The sequence below is a fragment of the Thalassophryne amazonica genome, chromosome 15, assembly GCF_902500255.1.
Source record: "Thalassophryne amazonica chromosome 15, fThaAma1.1, whole genome shotgun sequence".
NCBI classification, from domain to species: Eukaryota; Metazoa; Chordata; class Actinopteri; order Batrachoidiformes; family Batrachoididae; genus Thalassophryne; species Thalassophryne amazonica.
Genome location: NC_047117.1, coordinates 75,232,662 through 75,255,032, shown reverse-complemented (window position 1 = coordinate 75,255,032; position 22,371 = coordinate 75,232,662). Strand labels below are relative to the sequence as shown.

Below are 22,371 nucleotides of genomic sequence, written 5' to 3'. Positions count from 1 at the left end.
GTACATTTCTTTAGTACTGCTTTAGTTGCTTCTGCAGTCAGAAAGTATGAAAAGAATCATTTTTTTCCTTATCCTTGAAGGGACTGGTTCAAACTTGAGGGCTAATGGAGTATGGCTCCTTAGGTTTAGTGAGCATTTACTGGTGCTCTGTGTTTCTGCATCCATCACATGATGGAGCTGCCTTTGGCCCTGCCTGGTGACTATTCAGACAGACCTTTGGTCTATCCTAATCTCCCAATACAATCTCTGGTCCTGTATGGCAACCACCCAGGCAGACAAGTGGTCCATCATCATCTCTCAAAAATATCCATCAGTCTGCCAGGTGAAACTTGGTTGTCCACTTGGCCTTCTGCAGCCACAGGGGTCTTCAGAGCCGAGGCGCCTAGGTGCTGGATCGTGCACAGATGCACGAAATGGCCAAAATGTTGTCGGTGACGCTCCTTCACTATGCAAGTGATACTCATCTGAGTTTCTTTAAGTAACCACTTTTGGGACACAAAGTTTCTCCAGTGGTGCCCAGGGATCCTCTGAGCAGACCTAGTACCAAATGCATCTAGACTTTGCATAAAATATAATTGGATTATACTTCATGCAAAGCTTTTCTGCCTCCTTCAGGATTTCATGATGCCATCCAGAACTATAACACAGCTGCCCGGTCCTTGTTTTGTCAGTTCATTACTAGCACATATAATTTCTCTACCTTTACATCCACATAGTGACGAAGTGTCAAAAAGGATTGTGTGGAGAGCTTAGGATGAAACTGGGTTTGTTACTTCATTTTGTTTGTCAAATTTCACAATGAGCATATTGTTCAGTTTTTTCTTCTACTAGAACCACCAGTGGGCATTTTTCCCTCCATCTGTACTGTCACTCTTGGGATGGTGGTTGAGGGGGATGGATCATGGAAAACACCATGCATGTGTAATTTCTTTCTTTTTTTTTCCTTCTTCTTTTTTTTTTTCTCAGTGAAACAAACAAGCCAAAAGGCATTGTAATAAATAATTTAACAGAGAATTGTTGTGATTTCCTCAATCTGTTTGCATCAAGTTGCTGTGCTGCAATTTAGCCTTCAAGTATAAAATGCTAAATGAATCTCAGGCTGGGATGCACAAAGCTGGAAGGGACAAGGCAGCAGCATGCACAGTGGGAAGTTTCTTGAATGACTTGTGAAAATGTTGATTTTTTTTTTGCACTAATTCCAGCCAGTGACAAATGTGGGCAAAAAAATGATCATTGCAATAGTTTAGTGTGTGTGTGTGTATGTGTGTGTGTGTGAGAGAGAGAGGGTCCAATCTCAGACAAGGCACAATGGATTTTGTTTTAGTCGATAAACGCTCATAGCAGTTCTTTCCTCCAAATGACCTCACGTTGATTTTGTATTTCAGTTTCTCTTTTGTTCCTTATAAATATGAGCGATCAAGAGATTAAGAAAGAGGCACAAACACAGTTTTTCCTGCAGAAAGCCAGACAACACAGCAGTTTCTCTTTAATTAAATGTATTTTCCCTCAATTTTTCACTTTTCAAAAGCTAATTACATTCTTTTGTTGTCAGCCATTTGTATGGGATGTAGGCCTAGACAGTGCTATCAGTCTGAAAAACAGGAACACACACACAAGAAGTTACCAGCATTAATATATACATGCACACATCACCCCAAACAGAGAACAAGCCATTTAGCTTACAGACGTCACTAAATGCCAAGGGCACGAGATCAATAGCCGATTGATTTTGCTACTCCGATCTCTCGCCAGTTCAACACACGACAACCACTCTGATGCTCAGACTGACAACTGAAGTGTAGCTGAAGTTCAGCTTCAGACAGATTATGGACAGTGATTTACAGTGTGAAAAGATTTTGAAAAGAGTCTCTTTGAAATGTGAAACATAGCATAATTATGCTGGACCACTTTATTCGCAGTTGTTGTCATCCACCCATGCAGATATGGATAGGAATTATTTTCTGTTTACCTTTTTTTTCTTTAGGGGGCTTTTTTTAACGGAAAGTATGGATACAAGCTTTGGTTGTTGTTCCTAAGAGATGTGGAAGACTCCAATGCATTTTCATTCCAAAGTGTTCAAAATCGTAACACCTTGTTATATTAGGATCTATACATGCAGGAGGTGCCCTTCTTGATCATTTAGACTGCATTTACATGACCACTTAAAGGCGATTTATAGAGTAGGTAGCTTCGTGGATAAGGATCTGGCTTGTCAGTTTGTAAACCTGGGTTCAAATCTGGTTCATGCTACCTGTATATGTCCTTTGTCTTGTCACTGTTCACTCAGCTTTAAATGGGTGCTCGCCTTGGATGGGGGGAGTAACCTGCATCAGACTGGCATCTCATCTGTGGGGAGTTGTAGACGCTACAAAATCTGAAGATAAGCACCATCCCATTGGGCCTCCCAGCCTATATATGACTTACTATTTTTTTATCTTTACACATAATTTGATTTTGATCTGTAAAGGTGACCTCTTGAGAGGGTTGTGACATGAATTTGAATCTCAAATATTTGGCTCTGTGTCCATTTGGTGCCAAGTAATCACATGATGAAGGCCTATTATTCCATTTATTCATTTTCTGCTCCTTATCCAAGTCTGGAGTCTGAAGCATTCCCAAACCAGCTGGGAAATATTATCCCTCAGCATGTCTTGGGTCTTCCCAAGATGTGCCTGGAACATTTGCCTTAGGAGACAGCCAGGGGGCATCCTCACGAGATACTCGAGCCACCTCAGCTGGATCCTTTCAGTGTGAAGAAGCAGCAGGTGTACTCAGTCCTTCCTGGATGTTTGAACTTCTCACACTGTCCCTTGTGGCTTAGGTCTTTCCTCACACTGACGGTCCGGTACAGTGTCTGCAGGACCTCAGATGCAGCTGCAATCAGTCAATCAGTCAGTTTCATGCTCCATCTTCCCCTCACTCTTGAACAACACCCTGAGATACTTTCACTCTTCCACTTTGGGCAATAGCATTCCCCTGACCCAGGGGACATTCCACCCTTTTCAAGCAGTGGACAGTAGTCTCAGATATGGAGGTGCTGATCCTCATCCCGCTCACTTCACACTCAGCCTTGAACTTGTGTCCATCGAAGGTCACTGTCTGATGAAGCCAACAATCATATCATCTGCAAAACAATAATGATTTTATGCCACACGTCCTTCACAGATGTACAAGGAAAATGGGGCACTGTAGGGCTTTGAACCCTGGACCTTCAAACATAATAAACTCCAATAATAAAAGTACACTGCAATATTCCACAAAAAAATCTCAAATTGAGCTGTTTAAAAAAAAAAAATCAAATGGACTCACCGTTTGATTGCAGTGTTTCCAGAACTGTGGACCAGCATTCCCCGTGCTTTTTTTTTTTTTTTTTTTTTGGGGTACAAACTGCAATAAATAGCATCTAGTATGTTGTCCATTAGATGTTTGTTTGTCCATCTTGCTTATTTTTGGAATTTAACAGCCCTTATGGTACATGGTATGGTATCACAAGCTGAGGGCTTCCTGCATAAATCCACTGTTCAGGTGTCCAAGTTGCTGTGGGCCAGCAATTTGTGTGCATATGATAATTTTGTTTGTCCAAGCTGGGACAAATAAGCTGAATATGGTGAATATGGTGTCCATTGCATGCGTATTTGTTCATATTGCTGATTTTGGAATTTAAAAAGTCTTTATATTAAGTAACAGCACAGGGTGTGGGGTGCATATGTGCTACCCTGAGTTATTTGTTAAACTAAAAATGCAAGTTCCACATAGAGAAAAAAGGTGTTACTTGTTCTCCAGTGGAACTTATATATGGCTTTTTTCCTCTTCAAGAGGCCTTTTTTCCATAGGTGCAGTTTCACTCTCCTGCAACTTGTACTCCAGAAAATATGCATGCATTAGATGAGTTCAGTGTTTTAAGCTGTACAAATTCTGCATATCACCAACACTGCTGTGTATTTATAACGGCTGAATAGAGTAATCCAAGATGATGAGCAACTGTCAGTGCAAGTGGTGAAGGGGCTTTTTGAACCACAGAGAAAGTGAGCGAGCTGAAGGCGTGTAGTGTTAGAAGTAAAGATTATAAGGTAGGAGAATGAAGAGTGTTAGGTGAAAAACTGTGGGACACTTGTGTACAGCAGCCAAGACCAAATTGAAGAGGAAGGCACGCCGGGGTGCAGTGTGGAGGAGTGCATGTTGGAGACTCTTTTATAGCCTGAGCTTGAGGTCCAGCACAGGGCAACTCCAAAACCTACAGGATACTGCCCACACGAGGCAGCAGGAATGAGTTCTGTGTGTGTGAGCAAGTTTAGGTCAGCAGCTCAGAATCATGACAGCCTTCTTTGTAACTATATTTGTCTCAAGTGCATTGCAGGAACTGTTCTTCAGCTGCATCAGCCTCACATTATCATTTCTTACTCCATCAGCATATGTCTCTGTCCTTCGTCTTTTTTATTATTATTTGGCTGGTGGAGTTTTTCCATTTTATTTCTCTTTTGAGTTCATCATGCATTTTTTTTCTCTCTCTCTTTACATTATGTTCTTTATAGGTTCTCCCATGTCCTCCCCTTCCTGTCCATCATCTGTCATTGATCAATCACATCCACAACCACCCAGTCTGCATGACAACCCATTGTTAGGAGACACGGCTGAGCCAGACTCAGAGGAGGAAGAAGAGGAGGAAACAGAACAAGCAGAGGAAGAGGACTATGCCTCCCGGTTATACTTGCCCATTGCACATGGTAAAACAGCTTTCTTCAAAAAGGGATTTTGTAACACTCAGCACAGTTACAGCATATTACTTTTTATGAAACTTTTATAAAAATAAAAAAAAAAAAACCTGAAAGAAAATTCCTCTGCTGTCAAATATAATCTTTTAACAACTTCATCTGAATTGTTTTCCTGAAGACTCAGCATCAGTCAAATCCATATTTTGAAAGTATCAGTCATCTGCACACCCAGTTATCACTGAATATTGTCATCCATCTGTATTTTGATTGGACGGTTATTTGGAAGCAAGATCAGAGATATTAGATTTGTTTGGGAAGTCACATTCCAAATCTGCCTTCCTCCCACTCTTGGGAAGTTTTAGCTCTCAGTCTAAACATCCAGCACCTGCAGGAGAACCAGAAAATGTTTTCACATCCTCAGAGTATTCACATACCTGCTCATATTTGCAAGTAATAAGAAAAGACTAGATGCTGTGGGACTGTATGGTTGGTATATTCAAGAACTGATGCAATAGCATAGTTAAATCGCACTCTTTCCTCATTCCTTTCAGACTTTATTACACACTGAGCAAAATTTGCAATGCAACAGCAATAATACGCCAAAACACACACACATACATACATACATACATATATATATATATATATATATATTGATTTTTGAATAAGACTTCATTGAATATGCATTGGATTTGCAATGAAGTTTAATCATATAAATTAAATATATGAACATGACAGGCTCAGTGTGGCACAAGTGCCATTGTCAGCTGCCAATGACATCCAGAAACATGATTACAGTCTTTAAATTTCAGGTTTACTTTTTTTTTTTTGGTGCACCCATGGGTGTGGTGGTCTTAATAAGGTGGGGGCAGGTGCGATGGTGGAGCATTGCTATAATGAGACAGCAGAAAGAAATTGAACCATAGATCAGTAACAAAAAACCTTGGAAATAGGGGAGTCATGCTCTTTATGTCCAACAACATTCAGTGAAACTGAGTTGAAAGCAACAGTTCAGTGAAATAAAAGCAAGCGATTGAAAAATTCAGACCTTCACCTGACTGCTACACTGCTTCACCTCAGGGAGCATTGATGACATGTTGCTTGTAAGTCTGGTAATTTAATAGAAAATGTCCAACTTGAGTCTGTTGTCTAAATCCTTGGTTCCCAATCTGGTCCTCCTTCCCCCATGGGTTACCAATGGTCACAGGGGCATCACAGTATTTATCTGTTCTGAGGTTGTCAAAATTAGAATTTCATATTTTGCATGAAGTCATAACAACATACTTAATGAATAATCAAAAGTAATTAAAAGATCCTTGTGTTTCTTTAGATGAACTACAGACAAAAAGGACAACATTATAATGAAAGTTATATATGTATAAAAGGTAACTGTTGCCTTTCTTAGATACAAATAAGGGGGTCTCTAAGAAAAAAGAGTTTGGGAGCCACTGGTCTAAATCATAGTGCACCAGTCGCTCGCCAGAGTGTGCAAGCAACTGGGGATGACAGATGACAACCTGACAGATTTATTTCATGTTACTGCCAAAACAAACATGACTAATTAAGAGACCAAATACAGCCTCTTTGCACCCTGCACCCTCTCTACACTCAGATTATAGAGTTCTGTAAATTGCAAAGCAGTTGGACATGCATGCATTTCCATGTTGCATGCCTATGATAAATGTTCAGGTCCTTTGTGACACTCGGCCATTGGCTTTATACAGAGGTTTGAACTTTTGATGAATTCCAGTATGCTGCCAGTATCTGCCTCTAATAGAGAAACAGTTCCTGGTGGAGTCAAACCGCATTCCCTGTCTGTGGCATGCTTTTCTTCAAATGTTCTTCATGGTTTGTTTTCTTTAGAGCCCCCCTATCCTTTTATGTCTTTTTTCCCTTATCATACAAAACACAGAAAAGTAATGCAGTGTTGCAGAAGAGCCAACAATTTTTAAAACAAAAGTGTACAACAAAAGGAAAAACAAAACTGAAAATTGAAAACAGCAAAATGTAATTGTATCCATCATTCTATTGTTTGTATCTGAATCTGTATTTTGCATAAATTAGGTTATGGAAAAATTATGGTGAGACATGTTGAAAACCTTTTTCTCAAAATTCAAAACAGCTGTTAAAATGGACACAGTGCCATATGAAGTTTGTGCTTTTCCTCTATTATGGTGTATTTGTCACTCTTATCTCTACCATCTTTAACACAAAGGTATTACAAATTAACATAATTTCAAAGTAATAATTTTATTTATTATACATCTGACTGAAATCCTTTGTTCTGATTGGCTGATCCGCGTGTAATAATTGCAATACTTTTCACAATAAATCATCCAAAGTCAACAATAGCCACATTATTGACTGATTCTGCACCATTTCGGGCAAGCATGTTGTAACATGCCCAGCTCGTCAACCATTCGGAAGATTCAGACGGCTTTCGGTGGCTTTTCAGTCGTGTGACTATCCGAGAAATTGTGGACAAGCTGAACACGTCAGGGCATGTCCTGTGAGGCTTCATCACGGAGGTGCTGTTGCTACGCCATCAGCTTCGTGCTGATGAATTTCGCCGCCACTCTTTTCATGGCAAAATCTTCTTTCACAGTGGAAGGTGCCGAAAAAGTGCTGATGTCCACCTCTTCCGCAATTTCTCGGATAATCACATGATGGTCCCACATCACCACAGCGTTCACTTTGGAAATGATCCGGTCGTTTCAGTGTGTTGATGCCAATCGGAGTGCGGCTCGCCCTCCACCGTTGTGCGGCCGTCTTTAAACCGGTTGTACCACTCCTTAATCTGTGTGATGCCCAGAGGATCATCACCGAAAGCTGTCTGAATAATCCAAATGATTTCCACCTGGCTATTGCCCAGTTTCTGGCAAAACTTAATGCAGTCGCGCTGCTCCAGTTGTTCCGCCATTTCCTTGCAAAGAAAAAACGACGAGAGACTCCACCCATCCTCACACAAAGGCTGCTTACAAGCAAATGACGCAACCGACAGGCGTGAAAAAAAAATCACGCATGCGCATGAAGGTTCAAGGTTGGCTCATGCAAGCACACATGATTCAAATCCATCAGATTTTTGAAAAAAATAAAAAGGTCGGATACTTTTCTAACAGACCTCGTATTACTAACATTAAAATGGATCATCAACTGGCCTTGTGTCAAAAAAGGGTAATTGCTACATTAATTAGTCAGCCAAGTAATCAAATGTAATTGATAAACCTAGGTGAAATTAATGCCATTTCTGTTTAATGTAAAAGTCACTTAATATTTCTAGTAAGATATTTCCAAGACACCGGGATCCAGTAAATCACAGTGAGAGCCAATGTCTCCAAATGGAAAAGACTTGGAATAGTGGGGAATTCCTGGGACTCTGGTATATTTGTATAAAAGAAAGTCCACATATAGCGGATGGTCAGTAGAGAATCAATGAGTGATTTGTGGCACCAGTGTACCATCTCTTGCCAAACAGTCTGGCATTTTTTGTTGTATCTTTTTTAATTGAGCCCATCGCCTCAGCAAGCATCGTCTTTATTCAAATAATGCGTGACCTGTGTCTGTGGTGGGTCTTGATTTGACAAACACACTTCTTTGAATGCGTTTTTGTGGTTCTGTGCCAGTATCTCGGGCTGATGATAAATGGATCATGACTGAAACACAAAGCTAGCAGTGCTGCTGGGCCTCACTGTGTTGGCAGAAACCCTGCTGAATGTCTCTGGGATGTGACTCAGTTGAAACATGGATTACATTCACAGTTTGGAGTGATTTATCAAAAACTCTGTAAGGAAAAAACTTGTAACAGTAACTGTTTAATAGAAAACTTGGCAGTTTGAATTTTCTTTCTGGAAACAGATTGAAACAACACAGAAGGAAACTGTGTCATCATTATAGTGTTGTCTGGTTTAGGTGACATGGTGAAATAGTGGTTTGTGTTACTCTTGCCTCATATCAAGAGGGGTTTGCTTTGATCCTGACCTGATGCCTTGAGGGTGTGCACAATTGCAACTGTTGAACTTTAATACACCACATTGATTGAAAAGGCAGCTTTGACATTTTGACTGTTTGATCAGCTTTATGGCATCTGCTGGATGGTTAATGTATGCTAGATAATAATAATAATAATAATAATAATAATAATAATAATAATAATAATAATAATAATAATAATAATAATAATAATTTTAGAGCACTTTCAATCAAAAAAAATTCTCAACAAAATAAAACAGCATAAAAGACAAATGAAAATTCAAATACTGGATTAAAAACACATGCAAGCCTACAAATAATATAAACACATGAGATAAAATCATGCCCTAATTATAAGCAGCAGAAAGTAAATATTTTTTAAGATTATCCTTAAAAAGATTCAATGACAGTGAACCTTCAGATGTCTGCTGGCAAACTGTTCCACAAAGTTGGATAAATTATGGAAAATTACAAACAGCTGTGGTTAAATATATGCAGTCGGTCTGCCTCCTAAATACTGGGAATGTGCGTGTTTGTGTGCCCAGCTAACACGCTAGCAGATATGGGGAGAAATATGATGCACTAACAACTAAGTAGCTGCAGGGAGAAATGTGATATTGGACATTGTGGTATGAAGAACAGAATGGGGAAGTAAAACTGGAATTAAAGAATAACTAGAACATATGGCTCATGATGACTCTAAAACTTATCATAGGCACTGCAAATTAGTGATAGCCAACAGAGAACATCGGTGGAGAATGTTTTGAGACCTTTGCACCACCAGTGTTGTGAAGCACTGTTCAGGAGTGTTCTGGTAATTATATGACTACATTGATACCCGAACCCTCAACTCAGTCTAAATTGAAAGGTGCTACGAACTGGTCAGTGGAACAGTTAATGATTGATGATTTTATAATCAGTTGAATTAAGCTTATTTTGTAATGGTTAAAGGCCATAGTGAAGATCTCCCAAGACTGGTTACAGGAATGTTAAACAAAATCTAGTACATGTCTGGCAGTGGTAGGTGGCTAAAAGTATCTATTTTACCTTTGCATCCCATTCCCAAATTATTATTGTCATTTGATTGTTCAGAACAGAAGGTTAAGCTATGCTATTTATGCCAAATGTTGCTATGATGACAACAACTGGCAGCTTTTTCTGGGGTTTGTCTAATCCCTAGTTTTTCATGAAATATGTATTTGAAAGTAACCGGTATCATCTTATTCTAAAAGAATCTCTACATTAAATAAAGTATTGTATCAGATCACATCAAATCCCATCAAATTGAGCAGCTCCATAATAAAATAATAAAATATAGTTTTCCTGAAATGTTTCGTAACCCATGTATCATTGTCTAATTTTATATTGGACCCTTAAAGTAGACCTGCATTGAAATAAATGTGGTCAGATTTCAGAAAGAAATAGCTGATATGTATTTATAAGACCCTTGTGAAAGTAAATCTGTAAGTCCAAATTTGCAATTCAGCGGAGAAATCTTCGTTTAAAAATGACAAATTTGCAGTTAAAATTTAGCCCTCTGTGAAAACAGTTTGTACAGCCGTATCATTTCCATGACATCAGGGACAAGACGACGCGCTCCCGCCTTCAGTCCGATCCCGCATTGAAATTGATTTTATCTGTTAGTAATGTTACTTATACACGTCCTGGTTTCAACATCCAAAAGTAAGCTGCAATGAATGTGAGATACAGATCTGTGTGCTCAGATCAGCAACGACATCGACAGTGGGCGCCGTTCTTCCTCTCCCACTCTCTGCCTCCGCTGCGCTTATTAAGTCTGCGGGCTCGTTAACGAGCTCGTTAACCGCTGACGCGGGCCACTCACACCGCCCGTGTCTGCTTTGCAGCCGGTGTTGTGCCAGATTCAGCGCACAACACCAGCATCACCTCTCTGTCTACTGAATGGAGCTGCAGCACACTTGGCACAAGTCCTGAGATTACGCTCGCTGTTTTAATGCGAAGCGGTTGGTACACCTGTTGCTGCAAGGACAGACTTCTTGCGGCAAAATCCACAGCACCGCACGTCTCGGCAGTCGGAGCCCCAGAGCTCCATGGACGCTGAGAGAGGTTTATATATTTTAATGACTGGGATTCTTTGCGGGTCTCGCCTCCATATCCTGCGATGGTACCGGAGGCGAAAGACAGTAGATTTTCATTGCGACACCACTCAGTCAAACGAGCATATGAAAAAGTCCCCCAAAATAATTTTCAAGCACAAATAAAAGAAATGTGTACTCACCAAACGTGCCACAAGACAATATGAAGTTTTAAAAAAAGTAGATCCTTCCGTATAAGACAAGAAAAAGGTGCAGATGCAAACTGACATAAATCCACAAATTACAGTTGGCGCGCAATGCATGCTGGGAGAGAGGGTCTTCTCCGTGACGTCTCGGCAGCGTCCATGATGAGAGGGACAGTTTTGCGGAGGGCTAAATGTTAGCTGTAAATTTGTCATTTTTAAATGAAGATTTCTCCATTGAATGACAGATCTGGGCTTCCAGATTTACTTTACTACATTCAGAAGGATCTTATGTGTAAATGTAAGTCATTTTTTGGTCCAAAGATCTGACTGCATTTATTTCAATGCAGGTCTACTTTAATCCTATCCTACCACTCAGGTTTACAAAGGGTTGAAGTAGGTTGCCTGGTACTACAAATGATGGCCATGAGGTGGCAGTGTTGTGTCTCATGAGGTGATGATCTCATCCCAGACCTCATCAGGTGCATCCTGATGCTGTCCTGATTTATTCAGGTGCGTTCTGGTTTGGCATTCAGTTCACTTGTGGGCCAAGCTGGAGACACTTGGAGGATGGTAATGGTTGGTTCCGGTGTTACCGCAGAAGGTAAAGATGCCTGAAGTTGGTTGGAAGATGTAGGTCATAATATATTAGAGGTGGTGTTTTTCACATCATGCATGCTGCAGTCTGCATTTGCGTGGACAACCCCTGCTTGTAGTGCTGACGCCTATGTGGACTTCTCATCTTCTTTATATTGTTATGTTGTTTGTTTTCTGTTTTTTCAGCTTTGTAAAACTTTGCTAAACTTGTGTTAGAATGGCCTAAGCAGTGGGTCACCCATTGAGTCTGGTCTGCTTGAGGTTTCTTCCTTAATATCATCAGAGGGAGTTTTTCCTTACCACTGTCACCTATGTGCTTGCTCTGGGAGTTGGTAAGGTTAGACCTTACTTGTGTAAAGCGCCTTGAGGCAGCTTGTTGTGATTTGGCGCTATATAAATATTAAAAAAAATAAATGAAATGTTTCATTATTGTTTTAATGAGACCATATTTTGTTGATGCTGTCAACATTTGCGACCAACCTTGTGGTGTGCCAGGGCCCGCCATGTCCTTGGTTGGGTAGCAAGGCCGATGTGCTAAACGTGTCTACTTCAGGGTGTTCACGCTAACATGGGACAGTTGTTGCGGGAGTCATTAATTTGTGTTGTGTGTGATTTCCAGCTGCTCACTGCCATATTTTGCATGCTGTATTTTGTATTTTATTTTTACCATCTTTTGTGTGTTGGTCACTGTGTATTTTGGAATTCCCAAATTTTAAAAAAGACAATTGCCAAATTTGTTTACACCAATTATTGATTTAATAAAGTTAATGTGCTGCATGAACCCCAGTAATTGTATCCTGAGTGGCAACAAAACTCCACGGGAAAGGTGTGTGTGTGTGTGTGTGTGTGTGTGTGTGTGTGTGTGAGAGAGAGAGAGAGAGAGAGAGAGGAGAGAGAGAGAGAGAGAGAGGAGAGAGAGAGAGAGAGAGAGAGAAAGAGTCATTTATTTTTAATTTCTCTTCTTGAAAGGAAAATACAAATTCAAAAACTATCGCTCTACTTTTCTTTGTGTTTTGTTCAAAAATAACACAGTAAAAGTGTACATAACTTTAAAATAATGCAGTGTGCAGACTGTAGGTTTCATCATTGTCTGGATTTTTTAAAAATAATATAGAGACATATCAAGCATTGACAGCTACCAAGAGTTGCTCTGAGAATTTCTGAGACCAGAAGAAATAATTCAGAGTTCATCGGGCTGTTCTCTGCTTATCCACCTTTGGGATGCAAGCCAAGGATGAAACTTTAGTCTGTCTATTTGAGGCACGTCGGTCACGGGGGATATGTTTGATCCAAATCAGAGTGTCGCTCTGAGACCTGTTTGCCTGTGAGCGCTGACAAGCACCAGATGTAGCTGGCTGCCTGGTCAGCGACCTTGGATCAGTCTACGTACAGTTAGGAGTTTGATAGAAACCAGACTTTGATGGCTTGCAGAAAGAAACTAAGACTACCACAATTAGAGTCAGCTGACAAGGGGAGGGGGGCTTCAAGCGAGATAGATTTGGAAGGAAGGAGAGTGAGAAAAAGAAAGCTCCAGCGACTGATAGAAACAGATAGACATTTCCTCGTATATACACACTGCCAACTCAACATAATCTGAAACAGCTCTGAAACAGGGTCTTGAAACAGCTAAAAGGTTTTGCATGTGTGCGTGTCTGTGGGTGTGTGTGGTCCCTTTGCTCCAAAGTAGTCCCAGCAACTTGACCTCACCAACCAATATTCAACCAAACATCTAAAATATCTATCTCACCACTTCCTATACATTATAGAAGTTTTTTCTTTCCTCCATCTCTGCACATTTACCCTCTTTATCTTTTCCTCAGACTATTTTTTTTTTCACTGCTACTTTTATAGGAATCCAAGTGGTTCAAGAAAGTAAAGTTAAGGCCTGGCCTTCATCTTGTACTTTTTCTTTATTGTGCACAAAGATCCAATCACAATACAGAAATCCTTTTCCTCATTTGCAGCAGGAACATTCTAAGCAGTAAATGAAAGTGATGAATACGAAAATTCACATTCTTCAGATTTTCACTGTATGAAGCATCACAGACTGAGGGAAATAGGCAAGGTCTCCACACATGGCCTGCACATACAAGTAACATTTTAGCTCTAGTGGTTTATGGGTGGGCCCAGTGTCCTGAAAGTAGCATTGATATATAAAGTTTTATTATATTTCTTAACAAAAGAGCAGTATGAGTATCTGCTGAAATCCAGCCTTCTCCAAAACTAAATAAATCAAATAAAAGAATTTCTTAGCTTATCAATGATGTAGCTTCTGGAGTCCTTTAAATTTTAAAGTCCATCTCTGTTATCCAGTTGTAGACTGGCAGAGGGTCAGTGGCTCCGAGGCTGTGTGAGTTGCTGTTGTTCAGCCATGACAACATGCAGAGACATGTTGTGGCTACTGCAAAAGAGAAATAATGACACAGACGTTTTTCTAGCTATCAGCATTAATGAACTTAGCAGGCAGCGTGGTTCAAGTCCATCTTTGCATATTGTCCATGAAATGTGGAGTTGTGACACTCGATCTGGCATAAAAGTTGTGCCAAATCAACATACAGATCCACATTAGAGCAGCTGTGGTGACCCCGAGTACAAAGAGAGACGCTGACAGTCAGTTGTTAGACAGTGACTCACCAGTCTTTGGTTTTGGATATGTCATATTGACAGATGTTGCTCAGAAACACCCACAGGTTAGAAATGTTAAGGGACAACTTAAAATTCTGTTTAAAATAACAATACATTTAGAATATAACAGTTGTGTTGGAAAGGCTGACATTTTGTTAGCTGTTTTCTTTTCTTTTGTGCTAATTATTATTTTTGGTCACGTCAGTACAAATCGAACCAGGCACAGATGCAGCTGAAGATCAAATTGCACAGGGCAACTTTGATGTCAAAGATGACCTCTGTCATCCCACATCAATGGCACAGCCATGTGCAGGGAGGGTTATTTTTGTGGCTTAAGTTGTTGCAGGTGAACCTAAAGTCGTTGAACTTAAAATCAGTGGTGATACACAATATGTAGAAGTGGTGCAGCATGACAAACGGCTTCGGAACAGACAACGTATTCATGCTGACTGACAAGAGATCCGCTTCCATTTTATTCCACACTCCTTACAATACTTCAAGAGCTAGGGTAGGTAACTCTGTTCAGAAACACTTTTTGTTATATTGGGTGAAATGGTCTATCTATCCTAACAGTAGTCAATACATTATGTATTCAGAAAAAGGAACAAAAAAATCAGACGTCTGTAGCAGCTGCAGGATCGATAAAACTCTGACCAATATAAGCCCCGTGGTCCGCTCTCAAAAAAACAGATGCCTTCATGTCTAGTTCTTCCTGCTCGCGTCACCAGGCTCATTGCCCCCTCTGTCCCTCCGTCCTCCGCGTGTGCACACTCAGCTCATTTCACAGAAGAAGTTCACTTCAATATAATGGCAGAGGGAATACAGCCGAAACTACCACTTCCACCAGATTGTGCCATGTTGGATTAATCATTTTCTCTGCAAATTGGCCTTTGAAAATGGCTGTAATCACTTCCTGAATCACACAGGACCGGTCCAGCTTCAGCATTTCGCGCGCATAAGCTGAAATGTTCAAAAAAATCTTTCACACATAAATGATCTAATCACCAACACGATGCGCAGCTCGTCAAGTGGAGTAAAGAAGTGAACAGAGCGAGTGGTGACGTCAGCGGATCGCATCAGAGTGCAGCTTGTCTGAACATTATAACAAGTCGTTACGCAAGAAGGAAAGAGCACACAACTGTTTTACCAAGCCATGACAATGTAAACATGACAAATAATTACCTTTTTAACACGGCTCAAAATACTTTCTGCAGCTTGTTAGGTGCGCTAACGGCTGAAACTGGAGCGTTCCTCTATGATTCAGGAAGTGATTACAGCCGTTTTCAACTGCCAGTTTGCAGAGAAAATGATTAATCTGACACAAAATAATTATTTTATATACACAGCATCCAGCGCAGCGCGCATGGCAGCTGGTAGAACAAAGATCAGCTTCCAGCTGGGAACACAGAGGGTGGGATCATCACGACAACGTGCGTGCAACTGCGTGTCAGGAGCCTTTAGTCGGCTCTCCTCTGCCCCGCTGAGTCCCACATTCAGATGCCCGTTCAAGTTTGTGGGGGCGTGGCTTTGGACGGAGCACTGACGGGGGAGGGGGTGGAAGCTAGAGGAGGTGCTACTTTCACATCTTCGTAGCTCTCCTTGCTAGCTCTCCAGGACTATCAACTCTAGCTTTCAAGGTGTGATGATTTTATTTATTTATTTGTGAAAAAATTTATTTTGTATTTTGTGTAGCATTTCTAAACACGTCTTTATGTCCAGCAGTACAATGAATCCAATATCCCAACCAGCTGTTCTTTGGTTGTTGTGACAATTCTTAAACCAATTAAGAGGCTTTACAAAGCTTAGAAAATTTTAGATAAAAGACCATACTCATATCACCACTGTAAAATCCTAACAAAGTATAACCTATTTAGCTTTGAAAATTTTATAAAATTTAAAAATGCTTGTTTAATATACAAAACCTTACATGGTTTGGCTCTTGCACCTCTTACGGACTATATTAAATGTAGAACTGGTCTGCAGGTCACCAGGGCTATGAGTAGAGGTGACTGAGGTGTCTGTGAGAAAACAGGTTTTGCACAAAATGTCCTGTCCTACAAAGGCAGTGTCCAATGGAACACTTTGCCAACTACAGTGAGGGAGGCCCCAAGCTTTAAAGCTTTCAGAAGTCACTTAAAGGAGTGGCTCAGCTCAAATAAAAAATGTGAATATCATGAATTCAATGTAGAGACTAAGAAGAACCTTAGGGAAATGTGCAATGCACCACAGCACTTTATAAGTTATTGTTTTTAAAATATACAAATGCATGAAATTAATTTGTAAATTAATTAACTTATTCAAATTGTATTGTAATTGTAGCAATTTTGTAGTTTTTTTTTTTTATCTGTGTGACCTCCTTTGACTGAGTTTGTGTAAGAGAACCACTTGTCCTTTCTACTTTTCCTCAGTTCTTTTTGTCCTCTTGTCTCCTGTCTCTTTTGCCCAGTCTTGTGTCTTGTTGCTGTAGTAGTTAGTGACCCTTATGTACTGTAGTTTGTTGTATTGTACGTTTCTGTGATGTCCGTGTGCTGTTATTGTTAATTGTTTGGTAATTTTTACATCAGCCTGTCAGGGACTAGACGGAAATTAGCCTACAGCTAAAATCTGACATATTTACATATTGTATATGTTCATGAATATGTACTGTCCCTTTTAAATAAATAAATAAGAAATAAGAAAAAATACATATTCTGACAATAAACTGGAATTTCTGCTTTTAGTATGACGTTATAGCATTAGATGTCAAAAATACACGTAATGGTGATGCATGTAGATAATCATGCAAAATGGACATCACTTATTCTATAGCTGTCCTTTTCTTTCTTGTGTCCAATATGTTCACCAAAATTACTGCGAAGTGTAAAACTTCACCTTAGACTACTGAAAATGTTCTAATTTCACTTGCGGTACGTTTTATGTTTTGAAAGCCAACAGTGCCAATATCAGCCATTTTTAATTCAAGATTCTTCTTTGTTTGGTTTCTGTTTGTCTTCCATCTCTCCCATAACAGAAGTCTGTTATTCTTGATATAAATACTACTTAATTACATTATGGCAAGTTTGTAAAAATATGAAGTCTAATTGAATCACAAATTGTCAAATTTTATGGCAATTTAACTGAGAGAACTGATGTTGAAATGTTGGATGGAATAATTTCACCCCTGCTTCAGATGTTATATTAAGTAAGACCGTTTTCCCAGTTCTGCATAATTGACTAAAATAATAGTGATCAACATCATCATTCATTTGATGAATATATGTATTTTCCACAGACTAAATTTTCACATTGTTAAACACACAATTGTTATATGCAAACTGCCAAAAAAGTAGCATTCTTGTACCCATAACTTTGGTGTAAAATAACTTGATGCAAGTTCATGACTTCCTCAAATACTGCAAGACGACGGGAAAATAATAAAATGATGATGTGGTTGTGTTTCTGCAACTTCACGGCTCAGCATGACTCAGGTTCAGAGTCACAGTATGGTTCAAATCATGATGCATTCCTGTCAGGATACCTTATACAGGTTGAGAACACAAGAAAAAAAATGGAAGTTTCCACATCCTGAACATTCTCAATGATTACTCATTGCATTTTGTGTTATAACATGAAGAAATATAACGCAATGCTAAAATTCCCTCATTCGTATGAGCATGTAATCAGTGAAAGAGTGTGAAGAAAGAATGTAACCTTTTGACCACTTAGAATAGGTCAAGGTTACCCATCATTGAACTTGTCCAAGGTCTGTGTCTCGAAAATGCTCCATGTGAATTTAAAGACCCCGGCAGTAATTGGACTGGAGTTATGCTGAGCACACACAGACAGACAGATGCAAAGTCTTCATACCCGACAGACATATTTTTGATTCGTGTAAAAAAACATCTGAACATGAACACATAGTGTACCAGACCTCATGGCTTTTTTAACGTACACAATTTAGTTTTACTTTCAGTTTCATGGTTTATTGTTGCATCCCTAATTATACCTGAATCTGTTGTTGTTGTTGTTAGGCAAATTAAAAAATTTTATTTAAAAGCAACTGGAATTCTTGTTTACATTTTGGGGCAAGTGGCTTATTCAGCAAACTCTGGTGGGTAACCCTAGTTATACACTTCTATTGTACAAATTGCCTTCCAGATTAATAAAGCATCTTAATGGTTAAAAATATATCTGCTGGCTGATGGAGAGAGGTGCACATGCAGTTTTCGTGCACCTACAAGTATCTATCTGTACCCTACTTTTAATTTACCAATATGTCAACCAGGAGCATATCATGTTAAAAAGAAATGTGAAGTGTGTAAAAGTAAAGCCATAGCTAAGAAGATGCATTGTTAGTACATAGAAGAGCAGATGTGTTAGCTCTGAAAATATGGTCTATCCCTGTCATCTCTGTGCTTTGGGAAGTCAAATGTTACGTGACATCACAGGAGTTAGAGCAGAGATGTTTACATCCCGAATGTGCGCGCACTCACACACACACACACACACACACACACACACACACACACACACACACTGAGCTTTTTCTGTTTGTGCAGTAGCAAGCAAACCTTGTTCTGTTCCTTCCATAAAGTATAACATGGTGTGTGACAGACATTGCACCTTTGTTTATTGCACACTGCTGCCTCAGGCTGCTTCTTCTATTCTTCTTTTAGACAACAGCACATGTTGGTCTGAAGGACTCAAAATTATTCACCTTGACAGAAAATTCCAAGATGGTTTATGAGCACATTCTGGACTTAAACAAGAGTAGAATGCAAGAGTACATACCTCCACCACAATCCAGCAGACCTCGGTTTGTTTGTCCTTAATCATGTAGAAGTGACGTGGGTATGCTGTCTAGCCACCAGCTATAAATATTATGGAAATCAATGATGAGCATTTTTCTATCAATCCTACAATAATTATGCTAATCGGTATGCCCAGGGGTTTGCAGAGCAGGTATGTACCAACACATCAAGTGATAACACTGCATTTTGTAATAACTCAACAAAATGTATTAAAATGTCCACTTCATTATGTAATAACACCCATATTTTCTCAAACTCTAGTGCATATTGTAATAAACAGTCTGAATATAATATGTTGCATTTTGTCATAAACTGACTACATATTTCAGTGCTTATTACAAACTAAAAATGTAATAATATTATGTAATAATCAGTCAAAAAGGATGTTTTCAGCTGTACACTTACTAGCAGTAGAATATGTTATCAATTTGATGGGCCTTGCAGTTAAAGACAATATGCTCTAAACTGCACAGACAGTGAGTGCAATACATTATGTCATCCACCAGGGCCTTCATTCATATACAACAAAAAGTGAGACACAAAAGTAACATTTGCTTGTGTATTTTACTATATACTTACTAGTGCGCCGCAGTGATTGTGTTTAAATTATGCTCTTGATTCACGTCTCCATGTCCTCTCATTACTTATTAACAATGATTCTGATCTGTTCCTGCAATATTATTAATTATTTACACATTGCAGGCTTTTTATTACAAAATACAGCATAAAACAAATTGTGGGTTATTACACAGTTAAATGAAACTGTATTATATTTCATTGAATTATAGAGTGCTGTTACAAGGTATCTCAGTGGGATCAGATTGTATAAGTCGACCTGAGTTAGTTTCCCAGTCATGTGCTTGGATAAGATACTTCATCTGCATTGTCCCGGTACAACCAGCTGTAAATGAGTCCCAACTTTGGCTGACGAAATAACCTGCAATGGACTAACACCCAATTCAGAGAATGTGTCGTAGACTCTCACGCTGCTTTAGGTTATCCAGGAACAAGCACCAGCCAGCACCCATAGGCTTCAGGGTCTGTGCAGGATTCAGGAGTTCCAGATGAACTGCAGAATCTTATTTGTTCTTAGATCTGAAGTCTTCCTTTCTACCAAATTTTATTGAAAACTGTCAATAATAGTTTCAGTTGTGTTGTCCATAAACAGGCGGTGAAGAAAATGTTGCCCCCTTTGCAGAGTTAATTAGTGTTGTATATGTCAGATCAACTAGCAAAACTAAAAATCTTTCTGAATTTGGGTGTAACGTTTTGGTATATAGTCCTGCAGACTTTGTGAATTTCTGTCTGTCTCACCAAGAATCAGACCTCCCCCAGTGTATAGTATTTCAGACAGACCACAGTTTGGGGAGGAATGAGAAGCAGCCGCCCTAAGGGGGGGGGGCACTACCTGAGGAGAGTGTGGCCTCATTCAGGATTTTCCCCTCATCTTTATGATGAATTTATCATTTTGTTGATGTCTCTCCTCCATCCAGGGAAGAACTTATATGGAAGTTGTTAAACACAAGCATGGAAGAAAAAAAAATAATGTTGCTGGCCGCCTAACACCAGAACACATTTAACCAATCAGCACTCGTGCTGGTTGACCGGTGTCAGTGTTGAAGTGTTTCAGATTTTGTCCAGCCCAGTTATCTTGGTGTTTCTTCTTTTCCAGGGCATGCTTCACCCATCCACCTAGTTTAATGAAAACTGATTAGCCAGTTTAAAGAAATGACGGAATTCAAATTGAGTTTCGAAAAAGGACCGAAAATATGACTTCAGTGGCGGCAGTAGTAAATAAACCATGGGGTCACAGTGTGCATGGAAACTCCTGGCAACTGTGTGAGCCAATATAATGCATTATTCCAATTGTAAGTCACTTTGGGTAAAAGCGCCTGCCAAATGCATAAATCCAAATCATAGACAGGGCAGAAATGTTAATATACTCCATCCATAATTGTACTGAATCTGATTAAACTGTCATAGCTGAGGTCATTTTGGCTCTGACTTAAATCACTTGAACAATGTAAAGATCTAATAAAAGCACATGTATCAAATGGCCTCAGTTCCATTTTCTTAAAGATAAATTTGCATATCAGTAATGATGTCTCACAATTTCAGACATATAAAGTATATTAGTTTACACATTTTGTGAATCTGAGAGAGAAAAGGAGCCAAGACCCCTGCACAGTCCACTCTTTGATGGCCCAAAGACGCCAAGGCTATCAACTCGGAGCGGAAAAGCAACGGAAAAAAACGACACGTTTCTTTGCAAACGGCGGGATGACGCCAAGGCATATTGACATAGTCTATACTGAAAGCAAAAGGAGGTTAGAAAAAGGAACACGGATAACACTTAGTGCTTTTTACTTTGAGACCAAGGAGGCAATTCTCCTCAACACCAGAACTAATCAATGAGCCATTGAATGAGAGAGAGGAGGCAGAGCGAGAGTGGGATAGAACATATTTCTTCTCAACACCAGGCCTAATCAATGAGGAAGACAGGATGAAGAGAGGGAGAGAAGGAAGAAAACACAGAAAAGAAGTGATTCTCCTGTACACCACTGTGAATCACTGTGTTTTAGATTGAGGAGGACAGTGGGACAGACTGAGGGTCATGTGCCAAGAAAGATATGTGAAAAAAGTTGTGTGTAGAGAGAGTTGATCATTGGTCAGCCTAATGAACCTCGCGGCAGTAGCTGGGATTGAAGACTTCAAACACACACAGCAATGAAAAAGGCTCACGTCTCAGCCTGATTGCAGAAAGGAGTCACTTAAGTAAATCAGAATGTTGTAGCTGACTCCATGCAACGAGACAGAGAGGCTGAGAGACAGAGAAGATGTACTATCGTAGAGATAGTGCTGCATGGCTCAGTATACTGAACTAATATGTTGCAAATATTTTGCTTATAAGGTAACTCATATCAAGTCAAGTCTGAGTTTGTTTGTTTTTTTGGCTTCAGAGATTGTGGAACTGCTGATGTTTGATTTTTGGAAATATTCAGGGTGGGTTCTATAAAAAAAAAAACTGTGTTCTTTAAGGAAGCCAGTTGTGTGGTCTCAGCCGTTGATGCAACATGCCCTAAAATCCAATTAATTGCATGATTGGTAGAAGCCACAGAATACATCAGTACGCAACATGACATCAACAAAATCCCTGAGGCCCATTGGTCCTGGTGCTTTTCCCATAATTCCATAGCCTAAAGCAGATGAGAGTCTACAACTCCCCCTGAATGAGACACCAGTCCAATGCAAGTTACATCCCCAGCAAAGGCCAGTACCCATTTACAGCTTAGTGGTCTAAGACAATGCGGTTGAAGTGTCTTATCCAAGGATGTGGTTAGCATAACCAGGAATCAAACCCAGGTCTATGTATTGGCATCTCAACTACTTATTCTACTGAGCTACCTGCTCCAAAAATCTG

At 39.7% G+C, this 22,371-nt stretch overlaps 1 protein-coding gene across 11 annotated transcripts in view; it reads left to right on the top strand.

Annotated features, from left to right (window-relative positions):
• LOC117525661 (teneurin-3) overlaps nucleotides 1–22,371 on the top strand; it is a 564,186-nt gene that overhangs the window by 211,854 nt on the left and 329,961 nt on the right. For 8 of the 11 annotated variants that reach the window (XM_034187576.1, XM_034187579.1, XM_034187578.1 and 5 more), the window contains one exon: nucleotides 4,533–4,724. The exons of the other annotated variants lie outside the window; for them this stretch is intronic. In XM_034187576.1, coding sequence (XP_034043467.1) covers nucleotides 4,533–4,724 — 192 coding nt within the window. The remainder of the gene's footprint in view (nucleotides 1–4,532; nucleotides 4,725–22,371) is intronic. 11 annotated transcript variants of the gene reach the window in all.